Source organism: Vitis riparia, chromosome 13 (assembly GCF_004353265.1).
Source record: "Vitis riparia cultivar Riparia Gloire de Montpellier isolate 1030 chromosome 13, EGFV_Vit.rip_1.0, whole genome shotgun sequence".
Taxonomy (NCBI): domain Eukaryota; kingdom Viridiplantae; phylum Streptophyta; class Magnoliopsida; order Vitales; family Vitaceae; genus Vitis; species Vitis riparia.
The window spans coordinates 5,550,020-5,566,008 of NC_048443.1; the positions used below are offsets into that span (position 1 = coordinate 5,550,020).

At 29.4% G+C, this 15,989-nt stretch overlaps 1 protein-coding gene across 1 annotated transcript; it reads right to left on the bottom strand.

The window, feature by feature from the left end:
• Positions 1 to 14,457: 14,457 nt before the first annotated feature.
• On the bottom strand, positions 14,458 to 14,925 carry LOC117928215 (probable calcium-binding protein CML25). The gene has a single exon (XM_034848134.1). It carries the CDS (start codon positions 14,923 to 14,925, stop codon positions 14,458 to 14,460), a length of 468 nt encoding a protein of 155 aa, XP_034704025.1.
• Between the last annotated feature and the right edge of the window lie 1,064 nt (positions 14,926 to 15,989).

Below are 15,989 nucleotides of genomic sequence, written 5' to 3' on the forward strand. Positions count from 1 at the left end.
CAATTGTGCTAATAAAGATTTTGGCATTAATAAAACAAATGAAAATGATATATCTAAGAGATTTTAGGTTACCTGAAAGTCCACGAAGTAGAGAAGAGCAATTGTGTGTTAACTGTGGGTATGAGAAGAGGTAGAAGAAAATTATGGTGAGGGTTATAGAATGAGATTTTTTTGGATTGTGGGTAAGTGGAAACAATAAGTTTTTTATATACTATCATTATTCTCAAAGTGGGCCCATTAAGTTATAATATTTTAAAATTTTTATTTTATGTGGTGTCACTTTTCAAAAACTGACACTATAAACTTAAAATTAATATCATTTATCTTAATTGGAAATTTTTATATGATGTGTCACCTTTATGAATTTTAAGTCATATGGTGTCATTACTTTAAAAGTGACACCATAAATTATTTTGTAGTAGTGTCTAAAGACGCTAATTACTTCTTGGGTTTCTTCATTTCTAATACAGCAATCAAAAAATTATTTAGAAGATAATCATGATTTGAGTCTAGTAGAAAAACAGCCACAAGAAGAAATTGCCACGAAAAATGTTTTTTACTTTAGGTATAGTCTATAATTTTAGGTTTTGTTTTGGACAATAACAATTTAACAAAAACCAGCTATGTACAAAAACCTTCTTAGAGTTAAAATTTCAATTAAAAAAAAAAAATTGTTTAACATTTTAAAGATAAACTAAAAAATGAAAGAAAAAAATTATCCTTTGAATTAAAATTTAATTTTTTATTTATCAATTGACGTAAATATTTAAAAATAAATAGGAAAATTATAATATTTGAATTGATTTTTAAGAGAAAAATTGAAATTAATTGAAACATTTTTTTAATCTTATTCAAATTATAATGAAAATAATATCTATTCTTATAGTAAAATTTAACTTTTTGTTGCTCATATATAATTTAAAATTATACATTTTTTTTAGAAAAAGAAATGATTTGAAGTATTTACCTATGCAATATATTATCACCTTGTTCAATTAGAATCCTTTGCAACATGGAGGAAGATGTTTTATTTTCATTTGTAATAATACTCCTCTAAGGGCATGATGGTCATTTCACATCTTAATCTTGGAGACTCTGGGTACAAATGACTCAAAAAATCATCTTATAATTAGAAAGTTATCAACTATCAAATTCGTGTTCAGCATAAGTAAAAAGTTACTATGGAGAGTTTAGTTCACAAACCTATTATTCAACTACGATATATCAAGCTATGTTGATGAAGCACTCCCTTGGTCTCCTGAAATGATAAAAGAAGAAGGAAAAGAAGTACATAATCTTGCATTCAAGTTATGGTTGCAATAGGATTGTTTAGTTCTACCAACCATCCAATAAACAATCAATGGCATGATTGTCTCACTAATTACAACTTGCAAGACCTTTATAGAGGCTTAGTTAAAGCTTGATACCGCCTTTGCAAACAAATCTAGCACTCAAAAATTGACACTTCTATCAACCTTGATGAAAATATCTCAAGAAGGAACTTTTATTGTAGAATATATGCAAACTATCAAAGGCATCATAGATGTTTTAGCAATGGTCGGTCATATTTTAACCAATGCAGAAATCATGGCTTATAGTCTTAATGGCATTAGTAGAACTTCCATGAAACTAACAATAGTAATTTGTGTGTGAGACATGCTTATGACATTTGAATAGTTGCACGACAAACTTCTTGACCATGAGACTTTTCTGAAGTGAGAAGAAAACAACAAATTGAGCCTCCTATCACTACTCAGTTTAATAAAAAAACAAAGAATAAAAAAGGATTTGGTAGTTAAGGGAATCATTTCAAGTTTCCAAACAAAATGCATAATAGGCCATTCAAACTCAAGAAACCTCCAAGGCAACAATAGAGGTGCACATGGAAATCGACCATCCTAAGGTAATGCATTTTATCCTAACTTCAATTCTAACTTTTAGTACCCAAACTAGTGACCACATCTTAGAAACAATCAATCTATGGTGTGTCAACTATGTGACAAACTGAGGCACTCTGCAAAGACATGCAGATCACATCCTAAGCTAATATTCAATCCCAACTAGCCTCAAGCAAATTACATAAGCAATAACACCAATACAACAATAGCAATTGAAAACTTAACTCAAGCACCTCTCACCACATCACCTTAAACCTCCAAAATCTCTCTATGCATTTGAATATGATAAAAATGAAGATATTATGGTTTACGTTGGTAAAAATGTTCTTATAGCTCACATTGGTTCTAGTATGCTTAATTTTTTGAATTACACTTTCAAACTTAATAATGTTTTATGTGCACCCCATATATATTTATATATAAAAAAAAAAATACTATTTGACTCTCAATTTTGCAAACAAAACAATATGTCCATTGAATTCTTTCCTTTTATGTTCCTTATGGAAGAACTAAGCATGAGGGCATCCTTGGTTCACAAGACTTAAGTCAATCTTTACAAGTGACTATCATTGTAATCATTTACAATCGGTGGCTCTTCACACCACATCTTTTGCCTTACTAGAGTTGTGACACAAATGACTTGTCCCAATGTCTCTACCTTACAAAAAAAAAATCATTTGAAGTCTTTATCTTCTAATCTCTAAACTTAATTTTAGTGCTTCTCACTATGACTCATGTCAAATTTTTATTTGGTTTATCTTCAATTTTAGGCACTAAGCCTCTTAAAATGATCTATATAGATGTTTGTGGACATGCCCTAATACTCTCATTTGACAAATATATCTATTATGTGATCTTTCTAGATTATTTTACTAAGTATACCTAGTTCTATCCACTTAAGCAAAAATTTGGTGTTCCATTCATTTTTTAGTGATATAAGAAATTAGTTGAACGTTTCTTTCAATCATCAATCAAAACAATATATTTCAATTCTAGCACTAAGTATCTAGGTTTAGCTCACGTTCTTTGTACTCATGGTATCCAACACTTAAAATCACCACCATACACATCACAAATAGTTAGCCCAACTAAACAACATACTCATCTCATTAAAAACCAACCTCATCCTTTTTCATCGAGCATCATTGTCGCTATGTTTTTAGACTACCACCTTTCACATGACTACTTGTTGAGTCAATCATATGCCTATCTAAGTTCTAAACTTTCCAAAGTTCTTTTGAAAAGAAAAAAAAAACTCTCAAGAAAGTAAATCTCTTAAAACTATAAGTGTTTGAATGTTTGTGTTATCCATGGCTAAGACTATATAACACATATAAAGTTAAACCTAAGTCTCAACCCTCTGTGTTCCTTGGTTACTCCTTGGAACACAATGCATATCATTGTTTTTCTCTTTTTACCAAAAATTCTTTGTGTCCCGACATGTTCACTTTATTGAAAATATATTTTCCTTTAAAAAAAACTTGGTATCCATGCTACAAGAGTCCCTAACGCTCTTAACATATGGTTTCCCTCCACTGCATGCATCCCCACTAACCTCTCAAACATCCAAGAACATTTCTCATTTTATGCCCCATAATTTATGTCCACCAACCACAAGTCCACTTTCCCTTTTATCCAATATGCCTTCTTTAGCTTCTTCCACAAACCACAGCCCACCAACCCAATCAACTACATTAAATACAACAAGTGTCTTTCTCATGCAACTGTACAAAATAATATTCCTTCACATGCCTTATGTGATGCAATTCCCTCACCATTTGGTCAAACAACATCCAATGAGGCTACCTCTAATTGATTGCCATTGCCTCTAACTCAAGATTCCTCTGTGCAAGACTCATCTCAGGTATTTCTATCTCAATCCTTGAATATTGATTCAGCAACCACTAATTTCTTGCCTAGCCATTTCATTTCTTTAAGTCCTTAAATGGTAACTTGGTTGAAACACAACATTCTCTCTCTCTCTCTCTCTCTCTCTCTCTATATATATATATATATATATATATCTTTGATCTTAATACCATTATCACCACCTCACCAAAGCCTAAAGAACCTGCTAATGTTGCACAAGCCTAGAAATTCCCACATTAGCATCAAGTAATGAGTAAGGAATATAATGCACTTGTGTAAAATTCCAACTAGTCATTAGTCCCTCATTTACCCACACAAAACATCATTGATTGTAAGTAGATTTTTATAATAAAACAAAATCCAGACAAATCAATAATGCCCTACAAAGCCCACCTCATTGCAAACGACTTTCATTAAAGCTCCAACATTGATTTCATAAAATCTTTAAATCTTGTAATCAAACCTATAATTGTCCTATTGATCTTTAGCATTGTTATTTCCTATGGCCAGTCATTAAGGCAATTAAACACTAACATCACTACCGAATACATGTGTGGTGTGAAGCTAAGATATGAGTTAGAAGGGTTCATAGATGCCACTGATGATAAAATGAAAATTACTACTAAATACATGCTATCACTTAAGATCTTATCAGGAAAAATAACAAAGTTGTTACTACAAATAGTTTTATATAATAATATTTTTTTCTCACCTAAACTAACTCATTTATGATCATTATATATGTATATATACATTATATGAGATATTTTGTTATTAAACATGTTGTCATTTGGAAAAGATGATGCTACTTCACTAAATATTACAATTTCATCACCAATGAGATATATTTTATGATGAAAACCTTTGTCAATTAAAAATGATAGGTTTTATAGTGAAAAAATTGTCTATAGATGAGAATATTTGTGAGGAAAGGTACTTGAAAAACTATTGACCGATTAATGGGTGATAGGGTTGACCAAGTTCTGAGAACTTGAATATTGGTTGAAACATAGAAAAAGAGTCAAGTTATCACCCATTTAAATGAAGATTAGTAAGGAAAGAAAGAGGAGAAAAAATTTGTGATGAAACATTATGTTATTTTATTATAAATTTGTAAGGTCTCAAAACATTTGTCATAATATATGTATAATATAATTTGCCACAAAAGAGTAAATATTTGTATGACTGTTTTTTTCTTAAATGTCATTATCATAAAATAATAATTACAACTAATAAATTTATTTTTCTCAAATAATTAGAGTAATTGATGACAAATACTATTGATCTCCAAAAATTTAAAACTAAAGACAAACAATTATGTCACAAATATATGTATTTGATCATAAATATTTCCTTGCATATTATGGAACAAGAATTTTTGGTACCAATTTTTTAGTCATGAATTTTGGGGATGAAAATAATTTTATAAAAGAAAACTTAATGATGAAATATTTTTTGACAATGTCTTTCTTTTATAGCATAAACTTACAATTAGTGAGAAAATATTTAGTTGTGAAGAAAATATTTGTCACCAAATCTCATAATTGTTATAGTGCCAAAAAATGAAAAGCAAATATTAACTTTTGTTAATTTCCTCCATTTCCTAAAAAATAAAAAAATTAAAACTGAAGTTTTTTTTTTTTTTACTTTTTTTTTTAATAAAATCAATAAAAACAATACAATGACATTGTTAAGAAAAAAGTAGTATGTCCTTGCCATACATAATAGATTTGCATGTATGTTCTTTGTAATGTCATTATTTTCCAAAATGCAAGATATATGTTCTAATTGGCCCGAGCTCGCTTCAAGTTGAAGCAATGCTAGCTACTTTATTGAAACTTAAATGACTTAGCATAATTGATTCTTGATAAGGTGTTCAACATTAATTCTATCTAATTGAAATTATTTTCTTAATTATGATTAAGTATGATTTGTTGTAAAACAAGGATAAATGGAACACAAATAAAGTAGTAGAGATAAATTATATATTATTTTGATAATAATATATAATAGGGAAGAAGAAATCACGAAAGAGAATTGAGAAAGTTGAGAGAATGAAAGATAGAGAGAATGAGAGAATGAAATTTCTTTCTTGCTTAGGGAATGCATATTACAGGGGATGGGAAGCCTTTTTATTCCAAATGGTTTCCATTAATATTCTCATCAATGGATATTAATAGAACTCATAAATAACATTAATGGTTTCCATTAATGAGTATTAATGAAAGCCATAAATAATATTTAATTAACATTTATTATAATTAATGTGGTGACATTCAATTACATCAGCTATAACACTCTCTCTTAGATGTCCACCACATTGAAGAATAGTAAAAAACCCTATGGGAAAAACCTAGCGAAGGAAAAAGAGTACAATATTCTATAATTCTTTAAGTTGCTCTTGGTATGTTAGGACTGCCTCGTTAAAAACCTTGCCAGTAAAACCCAGTAGGACAAAACCTGGATGAAGGGAAAAAAAGTACAGTACACTAACACCCTTTTACAAGCATACTCCCCCTCATGTTGATATCCTTGAGTTGACGCATTCCAATCTTGTGTATTAACTTCTTGAATGTTGAGGTTGGCAATGATTTCATGAATAAATTTGTTAGATTATTATTTGAGCGTATTTGTTGTACATCAATTTCACCACTCTTCTGGAGTTTTTGTGTATAAAAGAATTTTGGTGAAATGTGTTTAGTTCTATCTCCTTTAATATAACCTTTTGTTGTTTGTGCAATGTATACAGTATTATCTTCAAATAATATTGTCAGGTCACCTTTGATAGAAGAGAGTCCACATGATTCCCGAATATATTAGATCATAGATCTTAGCCATACACTACAAGAAAATGTACTTTTCGTGACAAAAATTGAGGGGCAAATTCTACTTTTGACACTAAAAGTAACTTTTACCTATGAAATTTTAGACATTGTCAATAATGCCAATTTTCTACAAACTTTTCCTAACAAATTTGAAATTTTTTTCGCTGAAAGATGTGGCGGGAAAATTTTGCGTTTTTTTTTTTTTTCGCAAACACTTTTGTGACGAAAATAAACTATTTCCCTACGAAAATATTTATCACTAATTATAATTTTTTGTGATGAAAATAATTTCATCACTAAAAGTTACAACTTTCTATCTATTTTTGCTTACAAAATGGTTTCGTCGGTAATTACATTATTTTCTGCCAAATTGAGTCATTTTGTCACCAAATAATGTTATTAAATTGTGATATTAATAAAGAATATTAATAAATAAGTAGATGATTTATACTATGAAATAATATAATATATATTTGTTGACACTTAATATTTATACTATAATATTTTATTTATATAAATAATAATAAAAATTAAGGATCCATAAAATTAAATACTAGAATGTAGATTTATTTAAATTTAAATGTTCTATTATGTAATAATAGTATTGTTATGAAATAACAAAAATGTAAATTATTTAAGCAATTAATATTTATAGTGTAATATGTTATTTTTATATATATATAATAACTATAGATAATCCAAGATATGTAAGATTACATCCTATGATATAAACTTATTTAAATTTCAATATTATTATATGGTTCTACACATACATAAATACTACTAAATGATTTTTATTATATTAGGTAAAAGTTATCCATACAAGTCCAATGTGGTATTAAATTTATGTTAGCCATGAATAAGTTATAGTCCTCTAATTTGTTCTCATTCAAAATCATACCTTATCCATTCAAGAAGTAAATTTATACTAACATTTAGTTACCTAGTTTAAATTAATAGATTTTTTTTTAAAAATTATTACTAGGTTTTTAAATAATTGGTCAGAATTAAATTTCTCAAATAAATTGTCTAGTGTATATAAAAACATTCTACCTACATAAAATTCCAAATATTATTTATGTGTACGAAGATATCATATATTATTAATAAATAAATAAGTATAAGTTAAATATTATATGATGTAATATATTGCAAGTACTATATGCCTAGCTCTATTTTCATATTTACAAAATAAAAAATGTCTAATATATATAGCACATGTGAAATTCTATATAAATGTAAAGTTTTTTTAAAAAAGTTTTCAACCACATCTTTATTAATAATTGGTTATTTTATTTTTTATTGATCAATTATATATTTATTATTTTTAATTATTAATTACTAATTTATCAAAATTGATTAGTTATTAAGAATAAAATCTTAAATTATACCGCAAAATAGTAACTTCTATGACTACTAACTTTTAAAGGAGTTTTTATACTTGTATGCGTTTTTAATCAAATATTTAAAACAAATATAGTTATAAAAATAATTGAAATATATCATAAATTATTATATGATTTATATTTATAGTGTTTCATTATGTTTGATATTTTTTGTTTGGAATAGATGAGAAAGGGAAAGAAAAAAGATGATGTAGAATCCTAATTTCATTTTTATCATTATTTTATTAATGTCAATATGAGTATTACACTTTGGCATTCTCCTAACATTGTCTTTCAATTATACTTTTGTTTATATTTCAAATTTATCACTTTAATCCATAAGTCTGGAATTGAATCCATTCTAGCTATTAATAAACTATAGTCCTTTAATTTTGTTCTCATTCAACATTAGGTTTGTTTAGAGGTGACAAAATTTGATATGACTTGTCAATATGACTTGAATCTAACACACTTTCATGATTCTGGGTTGAGTATAATTGAGTTCAAGTCAAATTCATGTCGACTTGCATACCTTATTTAATAAATAAATAGTGTTGGCCTTATGGGGGGGCCAGCGACCACTCTAATGGACTATGGAGAGTGAACTTAAATAATATAAGGTCCCTGTTTTGATCACCAATTGGTTTTCAGAACAAATGGGGGCCTTGTCATAAAATACTTTGTGGTTAAGCATGCTGCAGCCAAAGAAATCTTAGGATGGGTGACCCATTGGGAAGTACAGAGCACCTTGATCAACAAGTGGTATAAGAGCTAACAGAGATGGTAGGCTATCACCGACAAAATTAATTTGTTACCAAAAATATTTGGCAACAAAAATAAAATTTGTCAACATTAAATATTGACGACTTTTGGGACAAATTTTTTTTTTTTTTTTTTTTTGTGACAAAATTCTTACTTTTGTCGATGAAATATTTTGTTGGAAAACACCTTCAGTGACAATTTTATTTCATCAAGGAAAACTTTGGGCGAAGAAATAAGATTTTTGTCACGAAACTTTTAGCGACGAGTCTAGGGCAACGAACAAGGCACGAAAGAATTTTCGTTGGGGAATGTTTTTGTAGACGAAATTTAGACTTTTAGTAACAAAATATTTTATCACTGAAAGTCAATTTTCTTGTAGTGATATACATTCACGACTTGTTTCATGAATTACTAGTATTTCTGAATGATTTGATGATGTGGGCACCATTGTTTGTTTGATAGATCTCCATGAAATAGCAGTACCATTATAATTAAACACATACCTTGTTTGTGACCTACCTTTATTGGATCTAAAAGATATCCTATATCTGCATATTCAAACAATTGTTGTTTTGATTCCTTTGAGTAAAATAGACCAATATCAGTAGTTCCGTGAAGATAACGCAATATATATTTGATACCATTCCAATGTCTTCGAGTTGAAGCAAAATTGTATCTTGCTAATAAGTTGACATAAAAAGCAATGCCTGGACGTGTATAATTGGCAAGATAAATAAGTGACCAATAGCACTAAGATATGGTACTTTAGGACCAAGTAATTATTCATCTTTTTCACACGGACAAAATAGGTCTTTTTTCACATCAAGTGATCAAACAACCATTGGAGAACTTAAAGGATGTGTTTTATCCATATAAAAACGCTTCAAAACTTTCTTAATGTATGTTGATTGATGTACTAACACTACATTTGGAAAATGCTCGATTTGTAGACCGAGAATTTTTTTTTGTTTTTCCAAGATCTTTCATCTCAAATTCTTTTTTCAAGTAGTTTGTTGTTCTTATGAGCTCTTCAAGAGTTCCAATAAGATTTAAGTCATCAACATATACTGCAATAATTGTAAATGTGGTTTCTGATTTCTTAATGAAAATGCATGGGCATATAGGGTTATTCACATACCCTTCTTTTAGCAAGTATTCGCTAAGGTGATTGTACCACATGCGTCCAGATTGCTTTAATCCATACAAAGATTGTTGTAACTTGATTGAGTACATGCTACGAGACTTTGTACAATTTGCTTCGGGCAATTTAAATCCTTTAGGGATTTTCATCTATATATCATTATCCATGGATCCATATAAATATGTTGTAATAACATCCATGAGATGCATATCCAGTCCTTTTGAGACTATCAAACTAATTAAGAAACGAAATGTGATTGCGTCCATGACGGGAGAGTATGTTTCCTCGTAGTCAATACCAGGTCTTTACAAGAAACCTTGTGCTACTAATTGCATTTTATATCTTATGATCTCATTATTCTCATTGCGTTTTCGTACAAATACCCATTTGTACCCAACAAGCTTTACATTTCAGGTGTTTGGACTACAGGTCCAAAGACTTTTTGTTTTGTTAATGAGTTTAACTCTGCTTGCATAACTTATTTCCATTTTGGCCAATCATTTCTATGTCGACATTCTTCCACATTTTGTGGTTCAAGATTTTCATCATTTCTTATGATATCGAAGGCCACTTGGAAAGCGAAAATATTGTTAATAAAAATATTATTTCGATCCCATTTTTATCCCGTGTGTACGTAACTTACTGAGATCTCATAATTTTTTGGTACTTATGCCTCTTTAAGGGCTTCTCATTCAATATGTGCCTCTTCAAGAGCTTCTTGTTCAGTATGTGCCTCATTAGGGGCCTTCTGTATTATTTGTGTCTCTTCTGGGGCTATAGATTTATCAATTTTAAACTAATCAGTCATTTTGATGGCCTCTTTTAGAGTGCCAAGTTTTTCTTGGGTTCTCATTTTCTGGAGAGTTACATCCTTTGAGCCAACAGGTCTACCACACTTCAGGTGTATCTTAGATTCATTTGTTAACTATCCTATAGGGACATAAATCCGTGTTGGAATATTTGCAATCGAAATATATGACTTTGTCACTTTCTTTGTATCAATGAATGCATCTGGTAATTAATTTGCAAGATTTTGCAAGTGAATGATCCTTTGAACTTCTAGTTCACATTGATTTATACGAGGATCAAGATGGGTCATAGTAGATGTCTTCCAACTAATTTCTCGTCATTCTTCAGGAATCGACTTTTCTTCCCCTAATGACGAGAAAACACTCTCATTAAAATGACAATCCTCAAAGCAGGCTGTAAAAACATCATTTGTCAAAGGTTCAAGATATCTTATGATAGATGAAGAATCAAAACCTACATAAATCCCAAGTCTTCATTGGGGACCCATTTTACTGCATTGTATAGGTGCAATTGGTACATATACTGTACAACCAAAGATTTGTAAGTGAGAGATATTTGGATGTTTTCCAAGCACAATTTGTGAGAGGGAGTATTCATGGTAAGTTGTACGTCGAATACGGACTAAAGCTACAACATGCATAATAGCATGTCCCTAGGCAAAAGTAGGTAGTTTGGTTTTCATTAATAATGGTCAAGTTATTAATTGGAGACGTTTGATGAAGGATTCTGCTAAACCATTTTGGGTATGAGTATGAGCAATAGGATGCTCAATATTTATCTCTACTGACATGCAATAGTCAATGAATGTTTGAGAAGTAAATTCCCCAGCATTATCAAGACGTATTTGTCTTAATTGGATAATCTGAAAATTGTGCTCGTAATCTGATTATTTGTGCAAGGAGTCTAACAAAGGCAAAGTTACGTGTAGAAATGAGACAAACATGTGACCACTTAGTAAAAACATCAATTAAGATCATAAAATAACGGAATGATCCACATGGTGGATGGATAGGCCCATATATGTCCCCATGAATTCTTTTTAAAAAGACTAGTGACTCATATATGACTTTAGTAAAAAATGGTTTGACTATCAATTTACCTTGTAAGTAGACAACACATGAGTATTCATTGGGTAAAATAATCTTTTGGTTCTTTAGTAGAAGCCAATATGAGTGTTCAATTATTTGACGCATCATTGAAGACCCTGGGTGACCTAGTCTGTCATACCAAAAGACAAAAACTTTTAGGTCGTTGAACTTCTGGTTCACAACAACATATGATTCAATAGGCTTTATAGTTGTATGATACAACCCAGATGAAAAAACTAGGAGTTTTTCCATTATAAGATTTTGGCCAGATATAATGGAATTAATGTAAAGATATTCTACATTATCTTCATTCAGAGTTTCAATATGATATCCATTTCTGCGGAGATATTTAAAACTAAGCAAATTTCTCTTGGATTTTCTAGAATATAAAACGTCATTTATATGGAATCTAGTTCCATTTGGTAGCGGTATGTTTGCTCTTCGAAGGCCTTCAACTAAGTTTGTAGTACTAGAATGGTACTTACATTAGCTTTTATCAATGTCAATTCGAGGAAATATCTTTTATCTTGAAGAATTGTGAGTGTGGTTCCATAGTTTGCGAGACATACATCTTCCTCATTCATCTTGAGACCAAATAACACATGGATTTTATATATAACTAATATTAAAAAAAAAAAAAACAAAGCATAATGTAAATAAATAAATAAATAAATCAAATGTAAATATAAGACATAACTCTATATTATTTGATATATAAAGTAACATTAATCAATGTTAATCTTCTCATCATTTATTAAATGGTTTGCTTTTTCATTGAGACCTCCAAAGAAATCAATGTCATAGTAGGTTAGGTCCAATCCATTACTATCGGTAAAGTTCATTTCCATCTCTTTTCTTTTTGCTTTTATTAATGCTTGGTAAAGGTCGACCAAATTTTTGGGCGTACAACAAGTACGCGACCAATACTCTTTCACACCACATCTATAACAATTATTCTCATGGTTCTTAAGAGGTTTATCTTGTACACACTTCCCATTTTCTTGTTTTGCCTTAGTATTATTCCACTTTTGATGGTGTAATGAGGCTTTTCTTTTTTGAGAATTTGATGAATTATTACTATAAGAACCATGATATCGAGGATTTTTTCCACGACCACATCCACGTCCTCGTCCTCATCCACGTCTACGAGTTTGGGACGATATTGCATTCACTTCAAGGAATGGTTCGAATCCAATGGGACGAGACTGGTGATTTCTCATCAAAAGCTCATTATTTTGTTCAGCAACAAGAAAACATGATATTAATTCAGAATATTTTGTAAATCTATGCTCTCGATATTGTTACTGTAGGAGCACATTCGAGGCATGAAAGGTAGTAAAAGTTTTCTCTAACATGTCTTTTTCTATGATTTTTTTTCTCCACACAACATTAATTGAGAGTTGATTTTGAAAAGTGCGGAGTTATATTCATTAACAGTTTTAAAATCCTACAACCTCAAGTGCATCCAATTATATCGAGCTTTTGGGAGAATCACAGTTTTCTAGTGGTCATATATTTTCTTCAAATTACTTCATAGAGTAAAAGGGTCTTTTATTGTAAGATACTCATTTTTTAAACCTTCATGGAGGTGATATCGAAGGAAAATAAGTGCTTTTACACAATCCTATAGGGATGCTTGAGTTCCTTCTTTGATTGTAGCTCCAAGATCATTGCATCAAGATGTATTTCAGCATTAAGGATCCAACATAGATAGTTCTTTCCCGAAATGTCAAGTATCACAAATTCAAGTTTTGTGAAATTCGACATTGTCAAATAACTTCAGATATATGACAAAACAATATTATTAGAATCAGTTATAATAAATTGATAGCATTAGTATAACTTTGATTATAAACAAAATCAAATAATTTGTTTATAACTTTTAACAATATGTAACAAAACAAATCAACAATAATATAAATATGTAAAATTTTATTATATATAAATAACTTCAAGTTTAAGATACGAGAATTACCTTCAGAGCAATTCATGTTGATAATGTGTTGTAAAATAAGGATAAATGGAACACAATAAAGTAGTAGAGATAAATTATATATTATTTTGATAATAATATATAATAGGGAAGAAGAAATCACAAAAGAAAATTGAGAAAGTTGAGAGAATGAAAGACAAAGAGAATGAGAGAAAGAAATTTCTTTCTTCTTAGGGAATGCATATTACAAGGAATGGGAAGCCTTTTTATAGGTTTTCCAAATGGCTTCCATTATTATTCCCATTAATGGATATTAATGAAACTTGTAAATAACATTAATGGTTTTCATTGATGAGTATTAATGGAAGTCATAAATAATATTTAATTTACATTTATTATAATTAATGTGGTGGCATTCATTACTTCAGTTGTAACATGATTTAAATTTATGATCAATACTATTTTATCTTCTCCTAGTTGATAAATTAATAAGGACATATTTTCTCATAATTTTTATGGTAAAATTTATGTAAAATTAAATAAAATTCTAAAGTCATAATTAATAATAATAACAATAATAAATTACACAAAAAATTTTATATTTAGTTTAGATTAAACTAATCATAATCCAATGATTAAAAAAAAAAAAAAGCAACAACACTAATGACAATAGCAACTTTATTATCACATTTTTATTGATAAGAAGTCTCGATGTTTGACAATTCCTATCGGTAGCGAAGATTTAGCTATGGATTTTTCAAAACTTCGACAACATACGAACCAAGAGCCATAAGTTTGTGCTTAAACTCTTTAAACTTAATCATACCATTTGCGTTTGGGTCCAAGTTTCTGATGATATTCTCACACTCTTTGATCAAATACTCACGACCTCTTTTCCTCATCACCCTCAAGATCTCCTCTGCAGAGATAAACCCATTTTTGTCAACCTTGAATTCTGTCGATAAGATGAACTCTAGCTTCTCCAAAGCTTGGTTATTTGGATCATCACATTTAGATGATGAAACACTAGCCTCTTCTTTTTTCAACTCAAGATCAGAATAGTTTAACTGTTTGGACACTCTTTCAAGCTCTTGGATCATGCTTGTCACATTAATAGAAAACGATGACGCTTCATGGCTTTCAAAAGGAGAATTGGCTTTAGAATTGTTTTTCTTCTTGTGACCAAAAAGGCACTTATTGAATTTCATACTCATGGTTCCAAAAAAGAAAACACAAGTAATCAAAATAGTATTGAAGAAAAACATTTGAAAAGACTTGAAAAAATGGACAATCTGAGTTTATAGTAATAGAGGAATAGGATTAGATGTATATATATACTTGGTTTTCATTCATGCTACATGGAGAAATAAATACTTAGTTGAGAAGTTGTTATATTAATTTTACCTCAAATTATGAGAGTACATAACAACACAAACTAAAGGTGTTTTGTGATTACTTCGATTTTATATTTTTACCTTAGAAAAAAAGTTTTAGTAGTATTTAATATTTTATTTTGGCTTCATTCATCTCCGATGCATTAATGATAAATTAGCAATAACTATAAAACTGTCCAATGTTTATCTACTTGTATTTATAAAATACCAATCTTCCTTATATTATTTATGGATTAATTGTATCATTAATTTTACTTCATTAAATGTTTTGAAATTGTTAATATCTCTTTTAATCTTCACATTCAAGTTTTGCAACTGCTACATTATTATGTCCATTAATTTTCGAACGCCTTTGAATTGTTCATCTTCACATGCTATCTAACTTATTTTGACTTCAAAATTATTTCTAAATAAAATTAGGTTTTCCTTTCCACTTAGAATGACCTAATTTAGTTTTCCCAAAATTTGTTCACTCATGTAATCTCATATCACCATGGGTGATAATACCAACATAGGATTATTTGGTCTCTTTATAACAATTATTTCACTTTTGTTTACTATAGACTTCTTTAATTTGTTTTGGAAATGCAAATTTTAGATAGGATATATATCTTTATTGGAGTAATGAATCTAACAACACTCCAACACAAATTAACCTTAAGGAATAACTTGAATCATCCAAGAACCTCTCCCAAGATAATTGGTGGTAGCACCTCTTTGAGAAAGAGGTAGAAGAATAAGAAATAGTGGAAAACTCAAACACTAATTTCTTTTTTCGGTTTGACATATAGGTCATTTATGTGAAATGAGAATGAAACATGCCTTTAATTGAGACTAACGAGTCACTATTTGAAAAATTAGCCATGATTTATCAATCATGGTAC

Excerpts from the sequence above, each read along its gene's own strand:
- LOC117928215 (XM_034848134.1), bottom strand. The coding sequence starts at position 14,925 with ATGAGTATGAAATTCAATAAGTGCCTTTTTGGTCACAAGAAGAAAAAC.